At 42.2% G+C, this 25,051-nt stretch overlaps 1 protein-coding gene across 6 annotated transcripts in view; it reads right to left on the reverse strand.

Moving 5' to 3' along the window:
• Positions 1 to 4,589: 4,589 nt before the first annotated feature.
• Positions 4,590 to 25,051, reverse strand: part of EIF4ENIF1 (eukaryotic translation initiation factor 4E nuclear import factor 1) — a 48,677-nt gene continuing 28,215 nt past the window's right edge. For 4 of the 6 annotated variants that reach the window (XM_047759401.1, XM_047759402.1, XM_047759400.1 and 1 more), the window contains 12 exons: positions 19,736 to 19,871; positions 19,359 to 19,538; positions 18,525 to 18,757; positions 15,889 to 15,960; positions 14,977 to 15,160; positions 13,995 to 14,074; positions 13,504 to 13,646; positions 9,941 to 10,025; positions 7,806 to 7,938; positions 6,350 to 6,697; positions 5,916 to 6,080; positions 4,590 to 5,344 (listed from right to left, as the gene is read on the reverse strand). In XM_047759401.1, the coding sequence (XP_047615357.1) occupies positions 5,106 to 5,344; positions 5,916 to 6,080; positions 6,350 to 6,697; positions 7,806 to 7,938; positions 9,941 to 10,025; positions 13,504 to 13,646; positions 13,995 to 14,074; positions 14,977 to 15,160; positions 15,889 to 15,960; positions 18,525 to 18,757; positions 19,359 to 19,538; positions 19,736 to 19,871 (1,998 nt within the window). In that variant the 3' untranslated portion in view covers positions 4,590 to 5,105. The remainder of the gene's footprint in view (positions 5,345 to 5,915; positions 6,081 to 6,349; positions 6,698 to 7,805; positions 7,939 to 9,940; positions 10,026 to 13,503; positions 13,647 to 13,994; positions 14,075 to 14,976; positions 15,161 to 15,888; positions 15,961 to 18,524; positions 18,758 to 19,358; positions 19,539 to 19,735; positions 19,872 to 25,051) is intronic. The other 2 variants (XM_047759403.1, XM_047759404.1) reach the window with 2 other exon arrangements.

The raw sequence follows: 25,051 nt of genomic DNA on the forward strand, positions 1-25,051 counted from the left end.
TGTGTCTTTGTCAGAATTCATTTTGGGATGGACTAAGAATGGGTATGTATAGTGAGGCAGCTGTAGAAGAGGTGCTTGGGAGCTTGGTCTTGAATGTGAAATGGATAAAAATGTGACTGCAACATCCACTTGATGCTTAGTCCTGGGGAACCTTTCCAACTAGATAAGGCCTTCAGTCCTTTCAAGTGGTCTTTCCTAAGTGATACTGGAATAAGGTAGAACTTGATGTCAGGTAACTAATTACTCTCAAATGGCTAGCCCATTTGAGAGAGAGTGTAGTGTGGTGGTTGAGTAAAATACTCTGAGCACACACATCAGGCTTTGAATTGCAGGCCCACCTCTAATTAGCTGTGGGACCCTGCATAAATTACTCAATCTCTATAAGCCTCAGTTTCTTCCTGTAACGTGGAGATAGTAGTAACACTTAACCTTCTAGAGTGGAGATTCTTAGTATTAAGAGAGATGGTACTTGTCAAATGCTCAGTACAGTATCTGTCATAAAAGTACTTGGTGACATTGGCTTTTGTGACTGGTCCCTTTCCTTTAGTTAAAATACAGCTGTGTGTCAGTGTTGGGCCGAATGTCGAACTGAATTGTGTTGGGCACCATTAAGTGTTGCTTTTCCTATAGCCCAGTCCTGCTAGAACTCCCATGGCAGTCCTGGCCCCCACCATATAACCTGGGTGAAAGAATGGAGGCAGAATATCATGAGGCAACCAGTGTGATCAGAGCAGGTTTATGGGTACGCATATGTGTATGTATGGAGGTGGGAGGTTAGACTACTTGAAAGGGTACTAAGGGTGTAAGTAGAGGTTTTGGATTGGGAATTAGGGAATTTAAAGAGATTGCTTTGGTAATGGGAAATTGTTGTGTGAATATGGGCAGAGGGAGGGTTTGGCCGTATTAGGTACAGAGGAGACATCTTGGTTATTGACTGACTTGCTCTTTGGAGGAAGAGAAGCTAAAGGTTACTTCAGTATGGATTACAGGGATGATAGAGAAGGGGTAGTTCCTGAGAACATCAGGAAGAAAAACAGATTTATAGGAAGACAGAGTTTGATTTTAGATAAAGTGAGCTAGAGCAGGCTGTGAGCAATGAGGATGTGGGATAATCCATATACTCATCCTTTTCCAGTACTTGTTTCTTTCCTTTTTTTGTGTGTGTGTGTTTTTGCCTTTTCTAGGACCGCTCCCTTGGCATATGGAGGTTCCCAGACTAGGGGTCAAATCGGAGCTGTAGCCACTGGCCTAAACCAAAGCCATAACAACGCAGGATCCGAGCCGCATCTGCAACTTACACCACAGCTCACGGCAACGCTGGATCTTTAACCCACTGAGCAAGGCCAGGGACCGAACCCACAACCTCATGGTTCCTAGTCGGATTCTTTAACCACTGCGCCACAACGGGAACTCCATCCCTTTGATAATCGTTGTACAGCTTGGGTTCAGCACTGTCTATAGATCCAGGAGATAAGCCTTCCAGTCCTGGTATCCTAGTCACTTTGCAGGGTGTAGACTTTGATATCCATTCATATTCATAACAGAAGCCATAATCTGGAGCCTATCCCAACTCTTCAGAGAAATACTGGCTTTCTGAGTTAGGGAGTTTCTAGCAAGCTTTGCTCTCCAGCCAGAGCATATATTGGGTTTTGGGGGAATCCTGAAATTCACTTCCATTGGGCAGTGAAATGCCAGAATGTTGAGGAGAGAAGTTTGCAGAAATCCAAGTTCATCCAAGCCCTCAGGATGTGGTTTGAACAGGCCTCGATTTCGTCATTCAACTTTTCTCCCATTGGTGGCCTCCTAGTGTTTAAGGAGAGCATTACCTTACCCTTGCTGTTACCTATTCCATTTTTCTTTCATAATCTTCTTTAGCACAGCTATGCAGACTCACAGTCCTGTGCCATTAACTAGTTAGAATGCATATAGCTAGGCTTAACCACCTGATCTCTCGCATAAGTTGTATGGCTCAGATGGGCTCGTGGCCCATCACAGTATGTCACTGAAGATCCAAATTCTTTGCATCAAGCTCTGTCCCCTGTAGTTTGTTGGCTTTGTTGGACAGCTGGCTCCCCACATAGTCACAGAATGTGTACTCAGTCCCAGGCTTTACATCATTATCTAGAGCATTTCCTAGAAGCTGCCCAGCCAATTTGTCTATGTGTCTCATGGCCAAAATTGGGTAACATATCTCATTCTCAAACCAATTGTTGGAAAAGAGAATAGAATTACTGAAGAATCAGTTTACTCCTGAAAGTTATCTTCATTCCTGAAGTTTGTCTCTGGACCTGACTTCCTTTCCGTCTTAATAATTTTGAGCTTGGCTTATAAGATACTCAGCAGCAATCTCCTGGAATAAGGCCTGGCTGTATTTTACAATTTGCTTACCAACTTTTTTTTTTTTTAATCTTTTCTACAGCCACTCCCAGGGCACATGGAGGTTCCCAGCCTAGGGGTCTAATCGGAGCTGTAGCCACCAGCCTACACCAGAGCCACAGGAATGCGGGAACTGAGCCACGTCTGTGACCTACACCACAGCTCACGGCAATGCCAGATCCTTAACCCACTGAGCAAGGGCAGGGATCAAACCCGCAACCTCACGGTTCCTAGTCTGATTTGTTAACCATTGAGCCATGAACAGAACTCCCTCACCAACTTCTTATTACTACTAATTTCCCAAGTACTGGCTGCTCAGCTGCTTCCTTGGCATGGGGGAGGGAGCACTATTTTTTCCTCTCCTGACTTCATCCTCTTCCTTTTAATTCCCATAAGGTTCCCTGTGGCCCTGTGCTTTTTTATTTTGAGGCCTTGCACATCCTTCTGGCCCTGATTGCTTCTCAACTCATCTTGTGCCTGCTGGACTTCCACCGTTGTTTCATGTATCTCGTTAGCTGAGATAGCACTTCCTTCTGCCCTTACCCTTTATCTGGCTCTTAGCTCCTGAAAACCATTATTAGCTTCCTCTTTTTTTTTTTTTGTCTTTTTGTTGTTGTTGTTGTTGCTATTTCTTGGGCCGCTCCCGCGGCATATGGAGGTTCCCAGGCTAGGGGTTGAATCGGAGCTGTAGCCACTGGCCTACGCCAGAGCCACAGCAACACGGGATCCGAGCCGCGTCTGCGACCTATACCACAGCTCACGGCAACGCTGGATCGTTAACCCACTTAGCAAGGGCAGGGACCGAACCCACAACCTCATGGTTCCTAGTCGGATTCGTTAACCACTGCACCACGATGGGAACTCCTAGCTTCCTCTTTTGCCTCTACTCTTACTCAACCAAAATTGTTTTAAGATCTGTGGATCTAGCTTCTGCTGTGCTATTCTTAGGAACACTTTTATTTCCTCTTAGCTCCATCTCACCAGTTATTGGCTAAGACATGGCTTTGCTTGGTGCCTACATCTGTACATTTCTTTCGTACTAGCTTCTAGACTGAAAAAGGACCGTTGGTTCAACATGAAAGGGAAGGAGGTAAAAGAGGACACACAGGAAAGATGGATTGGGATTCAGGTCTCTGCTGTTGTTACTTGAGATTGCTTTCTAGATTCTACTTGTGGAAACAAAAAGCCTTTGCGAGAATTCTAAATTGGAGTATTTCTGTAGTTGAGGATTCTTGCTCAGCAAATCCCACTTAGGGGACTAATGAAGTACCAGGAAGAGACAGACCATGCTCAATCCACAAAGCCAGGTTTTACTGAAATGTGACCTACTTTCTTATGTTCCTGGAAGTTTAGATCAGAGTGGGCAGCTCTGGGTTTTATAGGCTACGCTGTTAACACTCAGGCTGTTTTCTACCCTTATAGTCAAAATATAGTCACCTTGCCTGCTTCACCTGTCCATCAGAGAATGGCCTCATTAACTGACTCTCTAGTATGAAGTCAAAGTAGCTTTGGTGGCCCTAAATGGACAAGTATCAAGAGACTGGGTGAATTGAGGAGCTTGAGACTGTCACCTCAGATCGAAACGACTGAAAAATCACCTCAGATCAAAAAGACTGAAAAATCTTCAGTCTGGAAAGGGGACTCAAAACCATAATTAGAGTATTCTGGTAGAATCCTTTTCTCCACTGTTATTCATATAGTTAAGGTGAATAACTAAAAGTAATCGTGAGCTGAGGAGTAAGATACAACACACAAGGAATCAGTTAACAGAGTCTTGAGTGAAATTATAAATGGAAAAAATTATGACTTGAATCATAACTCTGAGGCCCCATTTTCCCCTATAGGGGACTTTGACCTGGAGAACCAGAAGCCAACAAACTGTTAGACTTTTGTCCCAATAAACGTGGGTATTTGTTTGGGAGAAACTATCATATACATGATTACCCAGTAAATAGACTGTTTACTAAGTGGGTTTAATTTTAGAAATTGCGTGCTGCAATCTGGTATTAACCAGACAACTACCTACCTATAGGGTCAGCCCAGCCTGAACTATCCCACTGGGGTCTTTATTAAGGCTCAAGAAACGGCCATAGCTTCCTCCTCTAAAATGAGTGTTTATTTCCATGAGCTTTAAAGAAAAAAACAGATAATTTCCCTCAACCTACCGAAGAGGAAGGGATTCAGGAAGAAATAAACACAACAATGCCATTCACTTCATTCACACACTTTGCATATGCAACTTTAATCAACCAAAAGAAAGTCCCAAATGTACAAGTGAAAAAAAATCAGAACTGTTGACACAGGCTTAACTAATATCAGCTACTTTTATGTACAGCTGTATAAGTTCAAAAAAGCTATCCTATATGTATGTACAAAGGTTGTTTATACACAGGTCTGTACATAAGGGTCTATACATTTATTTCCTCAGAACCCTTAAGGTGTCACCTCTTGGTGAAGACACCACACTTCATTGACATATCTTACAAAAAAAAGACGGTTTCCAGGATTGACAACATCGGGCATCCTGTATTCAGACTATGTAGGCTCCACTCGATTGGTTAAGTTCTTTCTATTATAATGCAGACCACACCAGGTGCCTGGGTGTCCCTAAACAGCTCCACACAGAGTGCTGCAAAGTAAAAGCCCAAAAACCAATCCCAGATGAGGAAGAAGAGTCCTGACCAGGGTGCCACCATAGGTCCAGGCTTAGGGGAGCTTGCCTGTCCTGCTCACTGTCGGTATTCCAATTCATCTACACTGATGACTTTGGCGGGCATGGAGGGCAGGGGTTGTTGTAGCACATCTGAGCCAAACCATTTGGCAAGGCCCACCGGGGAGCTGCTCCTCTGGCTGGGACGGTGCTCCAGCTGGGAGTGCATGTGGGGCAGGCCTGACCGGCTGGGCACATTCTGAGAAGTCTGAACGCTGACAGCTGCTGCCTGGGAACCAGAGCCTGGAGGATGAAGAACTGGGGGGATAAGAAGGAAGGTTATCATTCAGAGCATGAGGGGGGAAGTAGTTGTCTATCAGGCCCTGCTTCATTCAAACCCTACCCCTAAAACTCCAAACAATTCTAGGCTTCTTTAGGAAACTCCTCTGTATCTTGAAAAGCTGAACTATTCAGAAGCCATCCATACTGATAACCCATCCTAGATGACATGACTACTACTCTTCAGGACAAGCAGCCACATCACAGATGCACTGACATGAGCTAGTGAGAGCGCATCTACTCTTCATTCCTATGCTGAATCTGTTGGAAGGATTCTCTGTCTCTTTTCCTTTTTGGCAAAGGGACCAAAAAAAAAAAAAAAAAAAAGGCCAGAGTACACCTGGCTCTCCCACTGTCTTCACAGGAATTTCAAATCCTACAAAGGCTGGTTTACTTCAGCCTGTTCTTCTCTGGTTATCCCTATCCCAGTCTTGTTAGGATAAGTTAAAGAGTGGTCAGTGTCATTTCATCTCCTTCACTGGAAACTGGTCCCAAAACTTTAAGCTCATTCAGCCTAGTCTCAGCTCACCTGGCCCATTCCTGAACATACCTGAGCGCTGCAGCTGCTGCTGCATCATTGCCAGATGCAGAGGTGTCCCAGGACGAGGGTTTAGGAGGGGGTGACCAGTGGCAGGTAAAGGGTAAAAGGGTTGCCCCAGGATTGGGCCAGATATTCCCTGTAAATGAGTCAGGTCAATCCCAGGAGGAAGCACACCTATTAGGCAGAAAGAAGTAACCAGTGAGAAATAGTCTACCTGGAAATTTTCAAGCTTAACTGTATATAGTTTGGTTATTCTGAAAGTTTATTAAAGAATGAAGAAGGCTCAGGCTAGGTTCATCTTTTAATAGGCTAAAGGATAGATTAGATTGGACCCACTGGTTAAAATGAAAAAAGTCTAGTAAAATCTTTCTAGGGATGAAAACCTCCCACAATACAATAGTATTTCTTCAGTTCTAGCATGTCATGCCAGGTCAGAAACTCACCAGCTTGGAGCAAACTTGGAAGATGCTGTGGATGTACTCCCTGTGCCAGCATCCTTTGGACCAACCCTGGGTGAAGCTGGTGAGCAGGCCGAACAATCGGGACATGGGGGACAAGGGGAACTTGGTGGACAGGGCGGAGAAAAGGTGTTCCTGGAACTGGGGATGGCAAGGTGGGCGTTTTTCTCCCAGTTGCTTTAGGTCGATAATCTTGTTCTTTGGTGTAACGGTTGGTCTGGGACAGTGGGGTGGAACATGAAGACCGCTGCTGCAGTGTTGACAGTTTGGGATTTGTAGTGGGAGAAGACTCTTGATCAGCAGTGGGCACAGAGCTGGATGACAGGAGGTTCTCTGCAAGGATACAGACAGGTACTTTGGTGTTGGCAAACCTCCCCCAAACACTTGGTCCTCCCAGGGGTTCCGTAACTCTCATTTCGTAGAAATCTCATAATCCTTATTTGATCCCCTCGACCAATTTAGACGACTACATCATAGAGACCATCGTTTAGCCTTATGAACAGGCCCAGACAAGGTTACAGGTAGGAGAGCTTCCAACACCTTACTGGAACAGAATTTATTGTTGCTACACTATAAAAAAGCCAAAGGCTCTGAAGTTATAACTTTAAAAAAGCCCACACCTTTGTTTTTATAATCCTCCCAACCCAGGAATAGCTATAGGCAAGCAAGCCTGGCATATCAGGTCTGGTGGTCCAACTCAGTTGGGCCCAGACTGTGTGGCTGTAGTCTGAGTCTGTGTAGGAGCTGGTCCTGTCCTAGTCAGTCATCTGCTTGGGATTAACATGCTTTTTAGCCTAAGAGGAAAATCAAGTAAGTAAAATTGCACAAATCTATCACAACAGAAAGCTTAAAGATCAATTACAGTCTGGTGGAGGAACCTGAACTGCTTTTTAGTAGGACCAACAGGATTTTCCTTTTTTTTCCCAGAAGCTTTCTCACAGGCAAAAAGCTCTCAGATCAATACTCTAGACCTATGTAAACCTCGCTTATTAGACTCTGTCTTGCCATGTCCTTATTTTACAAATGCCAACAGTGCAACCCCTAAAAGCCTTTCGTAAATCTTCTATATACTTCTGAAAGGCTCTCAGGCTCCTCCTACATACTTCACCCACTGCACAGATTTTATTGTGTAATTAGTCTCCACAGACTGTAACGAACCTTTCAGAAATAAAACTGGTTGAACTTTTATCTAATAATTCAAACCTAAATTCTTGTTCTTCCCATCTAATACTACCACTCATACCACTACTAGATTGGTCAAAATTTCAAGTGGCTAAGTGACACTGAGCTGCTCCAACCCTTTTTACTGTCAAACCCAGAACTGTGGTCCAAAGCAGCCAAGAGTCTTGCCCAGGGCTTTGCAGAGAATCAGATCAGACTGGTCAGCGCTCAGGCTGATGCTCTGTCACATACTTTATTGGGCCACTCTGCAGTACCTTACCTTCACTGGGCTTCTGAGTGTCCTCTTTACTGTCACCAAGAGCTGCTTTTCCAGATGCTGGCTCCTCTTTGCTTTTCTCTTTGCTTTCATACATCTTACGAATCACTGAGGTAGGAGTGAAGGAAGGAGAAAGCTGCAGAGCAAAACAATTAGCATTAACACATTCTTTAAGTGCCTTTGCCTAATCAAGTCAGGATTAACTGGGCAAACTATTCAAGCTGAAGCGTCTCCTTTGGCTACTGTGGCAGAAGCCAATTCCTATGTTCTGGTTTCTAGATGCTGGGAGAAGAGAAACAGGATAGACCAAACAGGTGGTGTCCCAAGTTTCTCATCCTGTGCTCATAGTTCACTTTCATCAAAACTTAGATTTAGCTCTAACATAAAGGTAGTTAAAGCACCAAAGCTTCCATCTACCTGTCTGTGGTAATGGGGACCTGCCTATGCAGTCTTCAGCCATTTCCCCAGCCCAGGATTAGGCAGGGAAGGGGGAAGAATGTGACCAGATGTTTACCCTGAAGCAGTAGCCCTCCCAGCTGGGAAAAGACATTTTTTTTAATTTTTAAATTTTTTGTCTTTTTAGGGCATATGGAAGCCCCTGGGCTAGGGATTGAATAGGAGCTGCAGCTTCTGGCCTAGGCCACAGCCACAGCAGGTCGGAGCCACATCTGTGACCTACACCACAGCTCATGGCAATACCAGATCCTTAATCCACTGAACAAGGCCCAGGATTGAACCTTGGGATACTAGTTGGGTTTGTCACTGCTGAGCCATGATGGGAACTCATGAAAGGCATTTTAGAGGCAACCATAGAACCTAAATTACTCTTTACTCCTAATGTTTCCCATCTTAACTTGGCTACTGGGAAATCCACAATTATCCTTTTTTTTTTTTTCTTTTGTTGTTTGCTTTTTAGCACTGTACCTGTGGCATATGTAAGTTCCCTGGCTAGGGGGTCGAACTGGAGCTACAGCTGCTGGCCTCCACCACAGCTCAGGGCAACACTGGATCCTTAACCCACTGAGCGAGACCAGGGATTGAACCTGCATCCTCATGGATACTAGTAGGGTTCATTACCACTAAGCCACAACAGAAACTCCACAATTACCTTCTTAAAGGTCTCCTCGGCCACCAGTACTCACCATTTGGGGTTATTTGGTTCCATCTCTTTACTGCCTATTTTTAATTTACATTGATGGTTTTATTCATGCAACTTTTCTCATTAAAGAACCCCAAATTTTTGGTGACAGGAGACAAGGCATGAATTATGAACAGAAAAGCTTACAGATCCTGCCTTCAGACTGCCTGGTACAAAGACCTACTTGAAGTCCTGAAGTACAAAGTCTTTTCCCCTTGTCTTATCAGCTTTGACTAGGTGCTAAAGGTCTGTGGGAGAATGAAACTTAGGAAAAAAAAGAAAAAGGAGTTCCCACTGTGATATAATGGTTAAGGATCCGGCTTGTCTTGGTGGAGGTGCTGGTTTGATCCCCAGCCCCGCACAGTGATTAAGGATCTGGCATTGTTGCAGTTGTGGCATAGTTCGCAGCTCTGGTTTGATTCAATACCTGGCCTGGGAATTTCCAGGGGGTGACCGAAAAAACAAAAAACAAAATGCTGGTACATGAGTAAGTTGTAAAGCTTGACTTGTTACCACAAATAAGCAACTTCCTGTGTCCCAGCCTTAATTCTTGTTGTGAGCTACATGGGAAGTCCAGTCTCAGCCTTAATTCTGATCAAGACCTGAATCTGACTTTGAATTTCTGCCATGTTTCACTGGACTCCCCATGACCCAACTTTTCACCCCATCTACCTCACCTCTGTCTTTCATCCCTGTCCTCCCCTGCTCCCTACTCCAACTGTTCATTTGTTTGAACATACTGTACATCACACGGTATGCTCTGGCCCATAGTCATCTATCTTCTGGAACACACTCTCCCCAGTGTTGGGGCTTCGCTGGAATCCTAAGAGACTGTATCCTGAAAGGGGAAGACCTTATAAACAGGCAAGTATAAAAGTCAGTGACTCTTGTGGAAGGCACTCAAGGACATTTGGGGGTACATATGCAGTGATAGAACAAAGGCACAACCAAACAGGAAGGAGCTAGAAGTCATTCACAAAGGCAAACAAAGATCACTGACCATGCTTGTGATGGAGGCGGCAGGAGCAGGGGAAGAGGAATTCCCTCGGTGCACGGGTGCTGGTGACTTGGTCACTCGCTGTTGCCTGTGAACAAACCAATTGTCAGTGTAAGCCCCAAGCTGCTCAAACTCCAAGTTCTAAAACCACTCAAGGCCAGCCTAGGAAGCTTCTTGTTTCCTATCTCCAATTTATTAATAATTGCATAACATATGCAAAACCACATGCTAAGTTCTGAGGGAAGATAAAAGCTTAATTAAACATGGTCTCAAGCCTTGCAAGAACTCTTGTCTGTTGGAGAAGACACTAACCTAGGGCAAACAAGGGATGTCAAGATTAGGGTCCCAACAAAGTACAATGGGAAAACAGGCACAGGGGACACTCTTAAGTAGGATACTCCTACTTAAGGGACTTTGGGAAAGCTGATCTCGGCGGGAGCTGCATTAAATTGAGTGTGCTACAGAGAAGAACAATGATTCGGGTAGAACAGGTGCAGGGACTTGGGAAGGCCTTGGGAATGTTGGGCTATCCAGGGCTGGTATGTAGCTTATTTGCTGACTATACCACAGAGGCAGGCCAGGCTATGCTCCAGAGTATTAAGCAACACTGACTAGCATGGTGCCTGGCACAGAACTGGGGCTCTGTAAGATATTGGTTCAAGTCAAACAGAGCACAAGAGTTTTAACTATTTTAGGACCCAGTTGCATGTAGCATTCCCCGCCACTCCTGGTCTACATACAAGATTGATCCCAGCCTCCCAAATACAGTTTAAAGGAACAAACTTCCTTTCTCTCCTCAGACATTCTGCTTATTCTTTTTCTTTGTCTTTTTAGGGCCACACCCTCAGCATATGGAGGTTCCCAGGCTAGGGGTTCAATCAGAGCTGTAGCCGCTGGCCTATGCCACAGCAACACCAGATCCGAGCTTTGTCTGCGACCTACACCACAGCTCATGGCAACAATGGATCCTTCACCCACTGAGCGAGGCCAGGGATCAAATCTGAAACCTCACGGCTCCTAGTTGGATTCATTTCCGATGTGCCACGACAGGAACTCCTCTACTTATTCTCTTAACTTGGAAGAAAACAGGAAACAGTTGATGAAGACATAAATAGGCTGGGAGAAGAAATGAATTATGTGAGCTCACTGGCTAATCAGAGCTTCACTGCATTTCAGCCATGTCAGACCTTGTAGCCACAAAGGGCAAAGCCCAAGTAGAGTCGGTGATTCTGAAAGTTTTCTGACTCATGAGCAGATGGGAATCCTAAACTCGTGACTTCTTTCCAGTCTGTACCAGTTAAGACCCAGTGCTGCCACCCTGAGATTCTGAGTATGACAATGAGGAGAGAGAGAACAGTAGTATGTTGGGTGATTAACCAAAATCTGGTGGTTCTGCACAACCTACTATTTATTTACTTTTTTTAATATTTTATTTTATTTATTTATTTATTTATTTTTGGCTTTTTGGCTTTTTGCTATTTCTTTGGGCCGCTCCCGCAGCATACGGAGGTTCCCCGGCTAGGGGTCTAATCGGAGCTGTAGCCGCCAGCCTACGCCAGAGCCACAGCAACGCAGGATCCGAGCCGCGTCTGCAACCTACACCACAGCTCACGGCAACGCCGGATCGTTAACCCACTGAGCAAGGGCAGGGACGGAACCCGCAACCTCATGGTTCCTAGTTGGATTCGTTAACCTCTGTGCCATGATGGGAACTCCTATTTATTTACTTCTGATAAACATTCCTGAATACCAGTATGTGCTAAACATTGCTCTAGATGGATATAGCATTAAGCAAAGAAAAAAAATAATCTCTGGCCTCATTACATTTTTGTGTTTGCAAGGTAAAGAGGGGTTACTAATATAGGCAGAGAGATGAAAAATAAAAATAGTATGCTAGAAGGTGATAAGTTCAATAAAAAAATAAAGCAAGGCAAGAAGTCATGTCTGTTAGGGGATCCAACTATATACCAGGTGTTCAGGGAGGGTCTATGATTTGATCCAAAAGTTGAAGCTCTACTGACACTGACTTGGACCTACCTGCTAGTTTCAAGAAAGTCACATTTAAAAAACCCAAGTTTTTGTATCTGTAAAATGCAGTTCTTTCCCCATCTACCTTACAGGGTTGTTGCCAAGATAATTCCCACATATACCCTACTTTCTGCTGATAGATATTGGCAAATACAACTCTTTTGCCATGTTAAATGTCTTCTCATGGGTCACAGTTTTAGACCTCATTCTCTAGGGGTTTTCTGGGTCTTGAAGCACTGAGAGGTGGTGGGGTGGATCCAAGAGCAAATAATACTCTGGATGACAAAAGTGCTTTGAAAGTCAAATCATTTCAGCAAATATTAACTATGTCAGGCTGTAGAAAGAAATCTAGTGACTGGTTCAGCAGACCAGTCCTGAGCTCTTTTTAGGATGTGGGCTACTATGGATAAGAATACCTTTATGCAAGGATATGGGGTACTTACTGGTCCCAATGTTTTCTGAGTGTCAACATATAAAACTAGAGCAAGACACTGATATGACAATTTTAAGAACCATATCAAAGCAAATTACTTCTTAATTACCAAGTACTATATGGGGCAGGAGTATAGTGTTCATGAATGCACAACTTGACGTTAAAACTAAAAACAGGAAGGAGTTCCCGTCGTGGTGCAGTGGTTAACGAATCTGACTAGGAACCATGAGGTTGCAGGTTTGATCCCTGGCCTTGCTCAGTGGGTTAAGGATCTGGCACTGCTGTGAGCTGTGGTGTAGGTTGCAGACACGGCTCAGATTCCGTGTTGCTGTGGCTCTGGCATAGGCTGGCAGCTACATCTCTGATTAGACCCCTAACCTGGGAACCTCCATATGCCGTGGGAGCGGCCCCAGAAAAGGCAAAAAGAAAAAAAACCAAAAAACTAAAAACATGAAGGTAGTGATTACTTTTAAAGGCTGACATGGTCACTCCTGGGGGAGAAAAGAGGTATTACTGGGGCAAGGCACAAGGAGGGAGGGCTTCTGGGTACCTAACAAAGAAGTTTGCTTTATAACAAGCCATACATTTGTTTAATGCAGTTTTCTCTTTTACAGTAAAAAAGATCACTATTGCTACCTCTTACGCCCTCCCAACTTAAGGTTCATTTCACTTCAGTACTTGTTGCAACTAGCAAAGAAAATGGGAGGAGGATGAAGTCAGTGTTCATTTGTTAACAGCTCTGATCAACAAACCTGAACCTGAGTCAAGGGGCAGTTTGATACTCACCAAGGAATCTGGGGAGGAGGATGATTGGTGGAGTTTTACTCTTCATCATCTCATAAGCATAACTATAAGTAGCTATGCTAGCTACATTTGTTAAAAAAACAAATCCTTTAAATAAAGAATATAAAAATTATATAGGATGAAAAGCCTGTGCCCTGCAGTAGAATTCAATCATAGTTTTCTTTACTGAACATTCAGGAGATGAAACTGTCACCATATGTTGTATAATATCAGTGTATACAACAGAAATTACACTATGGACAAGTATTCTGCTAATCTGGGAACTAATTTGCAAATCTCCACAGGGGCAGGATTAATTTACCTGTTTCTGAATCCTTCTCTGGTTCTGTCCACCTGCGGTTTGCCAAAACCAGGCTGGTAGAAGTTTGCTGCCTGCACTGCAAGGTCATGTGGCAGGGCCAGCCCCTCCAAAGCTGCCTGTTGCAATTCTAGCTGGCTCATCTGCTGAACAGAAGTAGCAAAGGGGTGTCAGCAGAAAACAGGAATGAAGACAGTCAGTGCACTTTCTACAAAAGTCCCTCTGTTCTTAGAAAAGGTATGTTTTAAGCAGCAGCTGAAAGAAATCACATACTGCAAACCTGACTAGAATGTGTTGCCATCCACTGAACAGGATTTTAGCTATTTAGGTATGACTATGTGTTTATATAACCTCACCAGTTTTCTAGCCTTCACTGAGTTTCAGTTATAGTTCAGAACCACTCCCAATAACTGCAACAATTCTCCATCCCACAAGCAACAATTAAGGGTGAAAAGTAAGCAATAGATTGAATCTGCGAAAGAGCTCAGTCAGACCTGGGTTGTGACAGGGCTCATGGGCTTGCGCATGCCTTGGAATGGGTCTCCAAGAAGCTGCTGTGGTCCTGGTGTGAAACCTGTTGGGAAAGTTATCCTGTCAGTGAGCATCAAGACAGCACATGTCCCTCAGAGAGGCATTATCACTAATGCACACAGTTCCTTGCTGAACACCATCTTCTTCAGGAAGTACTGATTTCCTGCGCTTGCTGATGCCTCCTAAGTTGATGATGTACCCCACAGTGGGCTAGCTATGTGGACCTCAGTCAAAGCACTCAATGCCTCAAACTGCCAGTGTATCCACCTTCCCCACTAAGCTATCAGCTCTGTCCCCTTCAGGGCTGAGATCTCTATCTGGGAGAGAAGAGCTTTTCTAGCCAGTGATTTGGCCCACTGTCACCATGCCAACCGATACCAAAGCAGAGACCAGTGCTCTGAGGTTCATAACTCTTTCCATTCTATCTCCTTAACTGTGGAAAGAAGATTACAAAAACTTCCTCCCAAGTCATGATTGCCAGGGGCCAGAGCAACCAGCTCCTAAAGTGGTTGAGGGTGGCAGGCACATGATGATATTCTTACAGACACTTTGCTTTCTGGAAGTGTTTCTTCCATTCAAGTTCTGAATTGGCCACGAGACCTCACAGTTGGTTGTGTACAGCCTCATTAGGTTGGTAGAGAGCAACCACTCTGACTTCTATGAAGGAAAAAACCTAAGGAGCCAAATTAAGTGGATTTGAATTCTCAAAATAAGGAAGATAACTAAAGAGCTGGATTCAGTTTATATCAACCTCAAGAGAGAAAATACAAAAGTGTAACATGAACCTATTTATTTAGAAGGGCCACTAGATAATAAACTTTCTTCCACATTTGTGTCCTCACCACTCCCTGAAAATAATTTTGCCAGTTCTAGGGGACAAGTATAACCTAGGGGAAGGGGAGGAGAAATGATGACAGACGGGCATCTGCACACAAGAGCATTTACCAATTGGTGATGGTATTCTGGTTCGAAGGTAGTCCGCTGAGGCTGCTCTTGTATGAAACACCTGTGATAAGGGTGGAGAGGGCGCTCTTTGGCCTAATAAAGATGTCGTAGGCTCCAAGCTCCCCATGAGGCCACTCAGAAGATTAGAAGAAGCCGGTCTCTGAACTGGTGGACCCAGAAGTTCCTAAAGGCAGAAAAAGTCAAATCCTTATGAAAAAATCTAGTTTTTCTTCCTAGTCAAAGGTTGTGGATTATGGATTAAATTTTGGAAACCAATGATGAATCTCCTCATCTACTCAAGGACCTGGCACATGTACATGCAACAAATTTCTCTGGGATGTTCAGCTACCAACATTTCCTTTAAGTTAATGCTACAAATATGGTTAGATACTTTAAATTTCCATACAAACCACAAAACTGCAAACTAGAAATCAAAGACTTATTACTTTGTCAGAGTTCCCATGATGTCTCAGAGAAATGAACCCAACTAGTATCCACGATGACACGGGTTCGATCCCTGGCCTTGCTCAGTAGGTTAAGGATCCGGCATTGACGTAAGCTGCAGCAGAGGTTACAGACACGGCTTGGATCTGGCATCCCTGTGGCTGTGGCGTAGGCTGGCAGCTGCAGCTCTGATTCAACCCCTAACCTGGGACCTTCCATATGCCACAGGTGTGGCTCTAAAAAGACAAAACAAAGGCTACTCTGATCTGTTTGTTTTTTTTTTTTAGCCACCTCCCCATCCCACATAGAGACTAACAGCAACAAAGAACTATGTCAGGCAGAAACATATCCTTCATTGCCAGGCAACATGGATCATTCTCTAAGGCCCAAAGCTGGACTGCTACACAAAACCAGTTTGAAGGGCTACTGTTCAGGACTCCAAGGCCTCCATGTAAAATTGTGAAGTACCTGTAAGATGTTCTTAGGGACAGGCTGGCCTGGAATCTCAGCAGCAGACATCAAATGGCTTTCAAGGTTTCGCTAAAAAAGTCAAAGGAAAATAGGTTTTAACCTTCACATTAATTTACACATTAACTGGGGACCACAAGAAAACATTAAATGCTCCCCAAGGAGTTGGCACTTAACAGCAGAATGATGTCCAGGTCACAGAAAACTTTTTACATTCTCTCATCACATAGGTCTGGGAGTGGAAAGAATCTCCACATGCCTATGTGAAGTCCACTAAGAGACCCTCAGACAAGGTCTTTTCCTCTCTGTGGTAACCCTAAGTCCAGCTCACTACTTTTAACACTGTGACCAAAAGAAGGGAGAAAATGGTGAAATAGGTGAAAACTTATTAAGCCACAAGTAGCAAATCTGAGTAACTTACAGATTTGAATTCTCAAGGCAACCTTTGCTACCCATTGTCTTTAACAATATTTATAGACCTCAGATGGTATGTAAACAATGTGTAAGTTTGGCCAGAATTGTTATATTTCAGAGTTTCATTCTTCAGGAAATTTATTATTTTTAAGCAAGATGTCCCAAAATGGGTCTCATATAGAGTGGAATTCAAATTTTCCACTTTTTTGCTCTTTTAAGGCAGCAGCAATTATGTTTTGCATCCAACCTGTATTATCTCCAGTGCTTCAGGACATCCTTATGTCTATTTAGCTCTTCCTGGAGTGCTTTCCTGTTACAGTTTGCTTCCACTAGCTGGAACTGCCAAGGTCCACAGCAGTGTCCTCAGGCATGACAAATAGTCCAAAGATCTCCAAGTGTTTCACTGTCGGTTTTGGAGTTGAGGCCGACTGTAAATGATTTTAATAAGATCTCCTCAAGAGTCATTTAATTCCATGTAACATGAACAGATAGGCAGCTATACCACATGGCTTACTATATTTGGAGGATAGAGTCTACAGTTTAATTTGAAATAGAGTTTAGATTGAACCAACATGTCCTATTTAGGGGATAAACAATATGATTGGACCAAAACAGATAGTATACGTAACATACACTGCTGTAGTAATTACAGATTTGATTTTCAAAGCAGTCCATGACTTAACAACATGCAAATCAAGCAATATTTTGAGATAATACCTGGTCCACTTTTTACATCATTTCCTTTTTGCTTTCTTTTCTAGGTTGAGTTTGTGTTAACTCTTTGCCTAGCAACTTAAATAGTATCATCCAGTCCTTTATGCATGTGTTTGAGGCTCATTCCCTCGGTGGAAACCAGTATATATTTCAGAGCACTGAAACCTCACCATCAAACCAGTTACCCTCACAACTCAGAGTCAATTGTATTAATATTAAACCCTAGAATCATATCTGAAACAGAATGTTCAAAGCATCAGGTAAACTGTTACACTCCCCTACTCCCATTTCTTTACTCACTCACACTATAAGAGGCTATTTAAAAGATTTGACCTAATTGCTATAGTCAGCACCCAAAAGCCAAGATATACAGATAACAAGAAAGCAGAACAGGATAGTTTGCAGTCCTTTAATCTGGTCCTCATTTGAAAGCTTTGCATTTAATAACTTACTCTAAAGAAGTTTACAAGGAACATTCCCCTAAACTGGCACGATGTGGTCAGATACATAGAAATAAGTCTACCTGAGATGCCTCCTTTCAGAGGTAGAATCAGGCAGGTAGGCCAGGAACCATGGCACCTCTGTTAGAATCTATCACCTACTGCTGGTCAGATAAGAAATACCAAAAATCAGCTGCCCTCCCTTGATACAAGGCACAATGAATCAGCTACTGCTATCATGGTTAACCTGTAGTTCCCAGACAAGAAGGTGTCAGGAGAAAATAGGAGGCAAAGCTCAATTTGATAAATTTGCTCTAACTCAGAAACTACAATGAGTATGTTTATGTTTTTTATTCAGATTTACCCTGTTTCCCTATTATTTTATCATTAAAGGATAGCAATAGTGACACAAAGACCATGGCTGAGAGCCGCTCTTAAATATGTTATGACAAAGACCAGTATTTGCTACACACTTGCATTTACTGACATGCAGTTACCTTGTAACCCTACTTCATGCCTCAAAGGTGTTTTACAAGTTTGGAGTCACAGCTTTTTCTATTAGTAAATGAATAGAATGCAATTGTCTTGAAAAATGCATTTTAGATAATTTACAAATGGTATGTATTACTGTCAACTGCCTAATCAAGAAAGCAAGTAATCCCAGGTATCTGGGAGTAATTAGAATGTGTGAAAAGAAGATTTTACTATGAAAATATGGTTGGTTAAGTTATTTTAAGTGGCTGAATAAACAGGAAACTTTCTCTGGAATTCATCCCAAAAGATATTTTACACCTTTTTTTAGTAGTGTGTTAAGAAGCAAGTTATGTCTGAATCTTTCAGTCTCTATACTGTCACCCACAATACATACAGATTAATCACAACCTGCTTTTTCTTTAACAAACAGTATAGCGGCTATTAAAGAACACATAAAAGCATCAAGGACCAAATGAATACTAAAGAATTTCCAACTTACTCAGAATACCTTTTTTAAAATCCATTTATTGTGATGTGGAGTGGAATAAAAAGAGGAAAAAGGGGAAAAGGCTGGGGTTTGTGCCAAATACTTACACTGACTTTGGGCTGAGAAGGCAAAGTCCCACTTGCCTTCATGGTGCTCACTAGCTTATTGAATGCAGTCATATCTCCATCTTTTTTGAGCTGTCGATTGCTTGTCACAGTACTCAGTGTCTCCTCTAAATGTTCTGCCATAAAAGGAGTTGACTTCTTCACTTGCTGGTCCACCTTCAAGCCCTTGAGCCCTGCTTCTACCTCTTCCACTGAAAGCACAACCCCGGAATGTGCTGAAAGGTTGATAAAGTCCAGGTTAAGCCAAGCAAAGGAATATGGAGTAGGAATTCTCTTTGTCTACCATGATGGTTAAGGTGAAGATAATTTATTTCACACTTGAAGTGAGGTTGTCATAAAAGGCTGACAACAAAAATAGACACACTGAAGACACTTATATCCTGTCAGAGGATGTCTTAAAATGAGTCTTGTGGAGACTTGTTACCAGGGACAGGACTCCCAGATAGCCCAATATGAGCAAGAGTGCTTGCTACCTGCACTCTGGTTATTAGGTCATTAAGGTTTGAGGGCTTATAACCAAAGCAAGAACATGGCAGATTAGGGCAAAGGTGTGAGAACTACAAAGTTCACTGGAGTGTTAGAATCAGGCTCCAGGTGAGGAGGAGGATTTGGAGGAAAAGTTATTACCATGAGGCTCATGATCCACTGACTAGCAGATTCTCAAATAGGTGGTATTGTTTGATAAAAAGTTTTCTTAAGCAAAACCCACCACCTATTTGACTTTTGATGAAACAGCAGTTTGGTAGAACCAATTCTGCCCTAAGACTGAGCATCGAAATGTTTCAAATACCTAAAGAAACTCTAATAAACACTTACAGCTCTCTTTAAGCTTTTCTTTATTTGCAGAAAGGCTGGAAAGGAGAGGTTTTAAATCCACTTTGGCTTTCTGTAGCATTTCTAGAATATCCACTTTATTTTCAGCATGGTCTTCTAATGGTATAGGAGCAAAATAATTCCCCGAGTTCTGTCCAGGAGAGAGGATGGCTTGTTCTAGACCTAAAATTGCAAGTAAATATATTCATAATTAATTGGTCTTGATAAAGCACAGAAGCATATTCTCAACAGTATGAAAAGGACACAAATTGAAGGTTTTTTCAATATTCAGAGACCCTTTAACACTAATGAAGACAAAATGAATCATGTCAGAAAAAGCTCAAGTCTATATCCAAGGCCAAAATCTGAAGTAATTTTACCTGCGAGTCTCTCCAATTCTTCATGTGGTGTTGAACCAAGGCTGCTGGATCGGCTTCCCGATCGGCTCGGGTTAGAGAACCACCTGCTGAACCGACTGGCAGAGACTGACCCTTCTCCCAAAACATCTTCTATCATCTAAAGGGAAAGATAAAAAAGGAGCTAAGATTATAATTTCTAGGTGAAAAGGACAAGAAGGTTCAAATTTTAAGAAAGGGTCACTTACTTTGAAACTTCCTTTGATGCTGCTGACCTGGAGTTTGTAAACACCCTCAGAACTTAGGATTTTGAACATCTTTAAATTTTCTTCCCCTCCTGGATCATTTCTGAGTAATTCAGACTTGGGCATAACCAGCCATGTACTTTCTAAGCACATAAAGCAAAACTTCTGTACCAGAAAGTGTTCTGGTTTTCTGTCTTTGCCTCATTAGAAAATTCATGAATGTTCTAGGAGGGCACAGTTTCAAAATCAAAATCAGCAGCGGAGTAAAGCATTCCACTGCCAAACTGATGAGTGGCTTTCAACTAAACATCAGGTATGGAGAGCTGAGGAAAGAACACCCTTGCTTCAAACTTCAACATCCTCAAGGCTGCAGTGAATAATCATGAAATCCAATTCTGATAATTTCAGAACCCCAAAGCTAAGTAGAACTCATGAAGATCATATTTCCAAGTCAAAATTTTAGAAAGTAGTTTTAACTGATCTCTAGTATCTGTTGGAACTTAATGGGAGGTTTTCAGGTGTTCGTTTTCTTTTAAATCTGACCTCCATAGTTTTTGGTTTAATAATAATTAAATGATGCACATGATCAGAAATAATTTCTTCAACACAGGTTCATAATAGTAATTTTTGTTACCAATCCTCCTTAAAAACTAGATTTAAGCATTTTTAAATGAAATTTTCAATTCTGTCTTACTGTAAGTCTAATCAAATGTCCAAACTGATCTTTATGCAGTGTTCTCATCAATATTTAGAAAAGATAAGGCAAATATAAATGCAAAAATGAGGCACATTCTTGAATATAAGGGATATACTGTCAATTTTATATCAACGATAAAGAGAAAACAGGTTCCCCCCCTCGCAAACTAGTACATAGATAACAGAATTAAGACTGTTTTATCTGAAGTCTAGAACCCACAGTATCTAGTCAAAGTTCAGCAGTGGAAGGTTAAGTTTACCCTTTTATTCTTATCTGGAAGAATTTTCTCATAATACACATTAAACCTAAACCACAGATAATTCTTTTGAACCAAAGAATAAAGGATTTTAATTCAAGACATTAATTCCATTACTTGTAGTATTTCTATTTTCTCAGATATTATTCATATAGTTTCAATCATATTCCACTTGTACACTCACACCTTAAATAGCGCTTTCAAGTGCATTCATTTGCAATCATTAAATTATAAAGAGAAGCATTTTAAAGTGATGTTTCACTGTGGGACTTGTACCCAAAATACAACCACCCTGGTGATAAACAGCAACTATTTTAAAAGTAAAAGCTAGAGCTATTAAAAATATTTTAATTTTGTAAAGAGTTTGAAATTTTACAAATAGCAAAAATAGCTTTGCACTTTAATCCTTTTCTTTTCTCCGATGATACTGTATAGGAAAACAACCAGAAGATACATCAGAGGAACATGAAAAAGTAAAGGACATGAATATAAAGTATCTGGACATTTGTTAAAGATTTGACATTAAGTGTTCACAAAGTTATTTCCAGATTTTGATCAGTGACCAACTTTATTAGAGAAAGCTAAGTTTTATTATAGCTAGAGTAGGTAGAAACAAAGTCACTTTTACACACATTTACTGGAAATGCCCACTTCAAGGAGCTAAAGCATTTTGAACCCTGAAAGAATCCTAAGAGTGTATATCTAGACAGTCATTTTTACCACAGGGCAAGCTGGGACATTCTAATAGCAGTGCCTTCCTCTCCTCCTGCATCCTGCTACAGGAGATGGCAACCTGTACCAATCAGCTCTGACCTCTGTGCCCTCAGCTACTCAAGAGGAGGCTGTGAACTGTAGTCTGGTATGTGAATTTCAGCTGCTCTTTTAGACTACATTTTTAAAGTAACCTATATGACTCTTAGTTTGGTCCTCCAAAGGTCTTTTTTTTGGGTCTTTTTAGGGCCACACTCACAGAAACATGGACGTTTCCAGGCTAGGGGTCAAATCAGAGCTGCAGTTGTCAGCCTATGCCACAACCACAGCAATGCCAGATCCAACCTGTGTCTGCAACCTACACAGCAGCTCATGGCAATGCCAGATCCTTAACCCACCGAACAAGGCCAGAGATCAAATTGACGTCCTCATGGATACCAGTCAGGTTTGTTATCACTGAGCCACAACGGGAACTCCTCAAAGGTCATTTAGACAAGTTATATTCTAGCATTTGTATTATTCTGATACAAACAGATATTATGAAATATTTTTGCTCTTTGACAACTACCAAACTGATCATTGCTGATCATTACTGATCATTGCTGTTCTTTCATTACTTTCCACTGTTATGGAAATTTCTACATTTTTTGGTATTTGTTTATGATTTCCTTTTAAAATTTCTAATGAATACATTTAAGGCTATACATTTTCATACTTTTGATTATATCACCAAGGTTTTTTTCTATGTCATATTCCTGTTCACTCTAAATTGTTTAGGATTTCTGTTTTTTCTTCATTTATCATACTTATATATACCTGTTATGTGTCAGGTACTGTAACGCTGCATATCTAAAATCAGCTTATTTTTGTGGCTGTCAACTTCTAATGTATTGCAATACTAGTAAATACAGCTTACAAATACAAGTGTAATTCTGTTTATACCTATTGATAACCCAACATTTTTGGGGCCCACGAAATGCCAAATACTATCTCAAATACTTTATACCATTTGTCAGTTGATATCCAATTTTTTTTTTTTTTGTCTTTTTTGCTCTTTTTTAGGGCTGCACTCACAGCATATAGAGGTTCCCAGGCTAGGGGTCTAATCAGAGCTGCAGGTGCCGGCCTATGCCACAGCAACGCTGGATCCTTAACCCACTGATCGAGGCCAGGAATCGAACCCACAGCCTCATGGTTCCTAGTCGGGTTCGTTTCCGCTGTGCCACAATGGGAACTCCTGATGTCCAAATCTTATAGGGCCCTTCTTACTTACTCTTCCAATTGGTCATTTTCTGAGCATTTTAAGAGTCCAGCTGGTTATTAGCACAGTCAGAGCATCTCTTTTTACTGATCCCAACTCTGCTTTTAAGTCAATCTATTATAGAATATACACCTTATTGAGCAGTACCTCCATGGAAAACATGGAGAAACTTCCTAGCCTGGTACCTACTGCTCAGAATTAGCCAAGTTTTGATTGAGGGTGGAGGCCAAAAGGTAAGATGGTGCTGAGTTCCTATTCCTCCCATTCATGCTTTACTGGCAGTACAGCTGTAGGGAATTAGAACAAAAATTATTATTATTATTTTTTTGTCTTTTTAGGGCCGCACCTGCAGCATATGGAGGTTCCCAGGCTAGGGGTCTAATCAGAGCTGTAGCTGCTGGCCTACGCCAGAGCCACAGCAACTCGGGATCCAAGCCACATCTGCGACCTACACCACAGCTCACGGCAATGTCGGATCCTTAACCCACTGACCAAGGCCAGGGATCGAACCCACGACCTCATGGTTCCTGGTCAGATTTGTTAACCACTGAGCCACGAAGGGAACTCCTAGAACAAAAATTATTAACTGAAACTGCAAAAACTAGAATTCAGTTCCACTACTTAATAGCTGTGTGACTTTGGGCAAGTTATTTAAACCTCTCTGTGCCTGTTTCCTGATCTGTAAAATAGAAAGTACAAGGGTTTTGTGGGGATTAAATCACTTACTGGATGTAAAGACTAAAACAATTAGCACTATAGGCATCTTACCAATTATAAAAAGTTTAGTTTTGAATTCTCCCTCTACCTAGGCACACAGGTTTCACAGCTGCTTACATTTGGAGCCAAGTATAAGTCTTTTGGCTGTGGGGAAAAAAAAAATTTTTTTTTCTTTTTAGGGCTGCACCCATGGCATTTGGAGATTCCCAGGCTAGGGGCTGAATCGGAGCTGTAGCTGATGGCCTACACCACAGCTACAGCAAGGCCAGATCTGAGTCTCATCTGCAAGCTACACCACAGCTCATGGCAATGCCGAATTGCTAACCCACTGAGTGAGCCAGGGATTGAACCTGTGTCCTCGTGGATGCTAGTAAGATTCGTTAACCGGGGAGCCACGGTGGGAACTCCTGCTGTGAAAAATTTTTACAGTTAAGATTTCCATTTGCCTTCTAAGATAATGCTAAAAGGGAAGGAAGGAAGGAAAAAGAGGGGGTCACTAAACACTGCTGATGTAAAAATTAAAAATTACCATCCCCTTGAAAAGTAAGAATTTGAGAGGACCACTCGGTTTTACATCAATTAAGCTAACCCTTCTGCTCATAGGGAGTCAAAGGACTACTGGCCAACTGACTGAAGTGAGATATCTGGCTAGGAGACTTATAGTTAAAGCTGCTGCTAGAACTTACGCAGCAAAACCATGCAGATGCCAGCTGATTTGGAGATGTACTCCCTATGCTCCTGAACAGCGCTATAGACAAGTGTGGCCTTGGGCCACGCTGGTCCAAATTGACATAAGTTCAGAGAATGAGAGGAAATGCTTAGAAACTTTTATAGCAATGTGGCATTAAAGTATTAGTCTTCAATGAGATGGACATAAAACCTGGTCCTTACTATAAAGATTTTAGAAGTACCACCTGAGAACTCACCTGTGGCTCTTTATCTATCAGTGCTATGCAATGGCTGCTCACCTATTGCAGATGGCCATCTTTTAGGGATTGGGGGGCAGAGAAATGACAAAAGAGATAGACCAGTGTTGCTCTGTCATGGTGTACTTTTGTCAGCTCATGAAGTAATCAAACAAGAAAAAATTACAGTTAAGGAATAGAGCATTTAAACTAAATTCCATGAACCACTAATTCTAAAGGACTGGTCAAACTTACTTGCTGTATTGTGTGTCCTGTAAAGGACACCTGGGATATACAGATGCTTTTGGTCAAATGGTTTATTCATTTTTTTATTATTTTTATTCTTTTGCTTTTTGGCTGCCCTGTGGCATATGGAGTTTCCAGGCCAGGAATCAGATCTGAGCTGCAGTTGAGACCTAAGCCATAGCTGCAGCAATGTCCGATCCTTAACCCACTGTGCCAGGCCAGAGATTGAACCTTTGTCCCAGTGCTCCTAAGAAGCTGCTGATCCCATTGTGCCACAGCAGGAACTCCAAATGGTTTTTAAA

This window comes from Phacochoerus africanus, chromosome 15, assembly GCF_016906955.1.
Source record: "Phacochoerus africanus isolate WHEZ1 chromosome 15, ROS_Pafr_v1, whole genome shotgun sequence".
NCBI classification, from domain to species: Eukaryota; Metazoa; Chordata; class Mammalia; order Artiodactyla; family Suidae; genus Phacochoerus; species Phacochoerus africanus.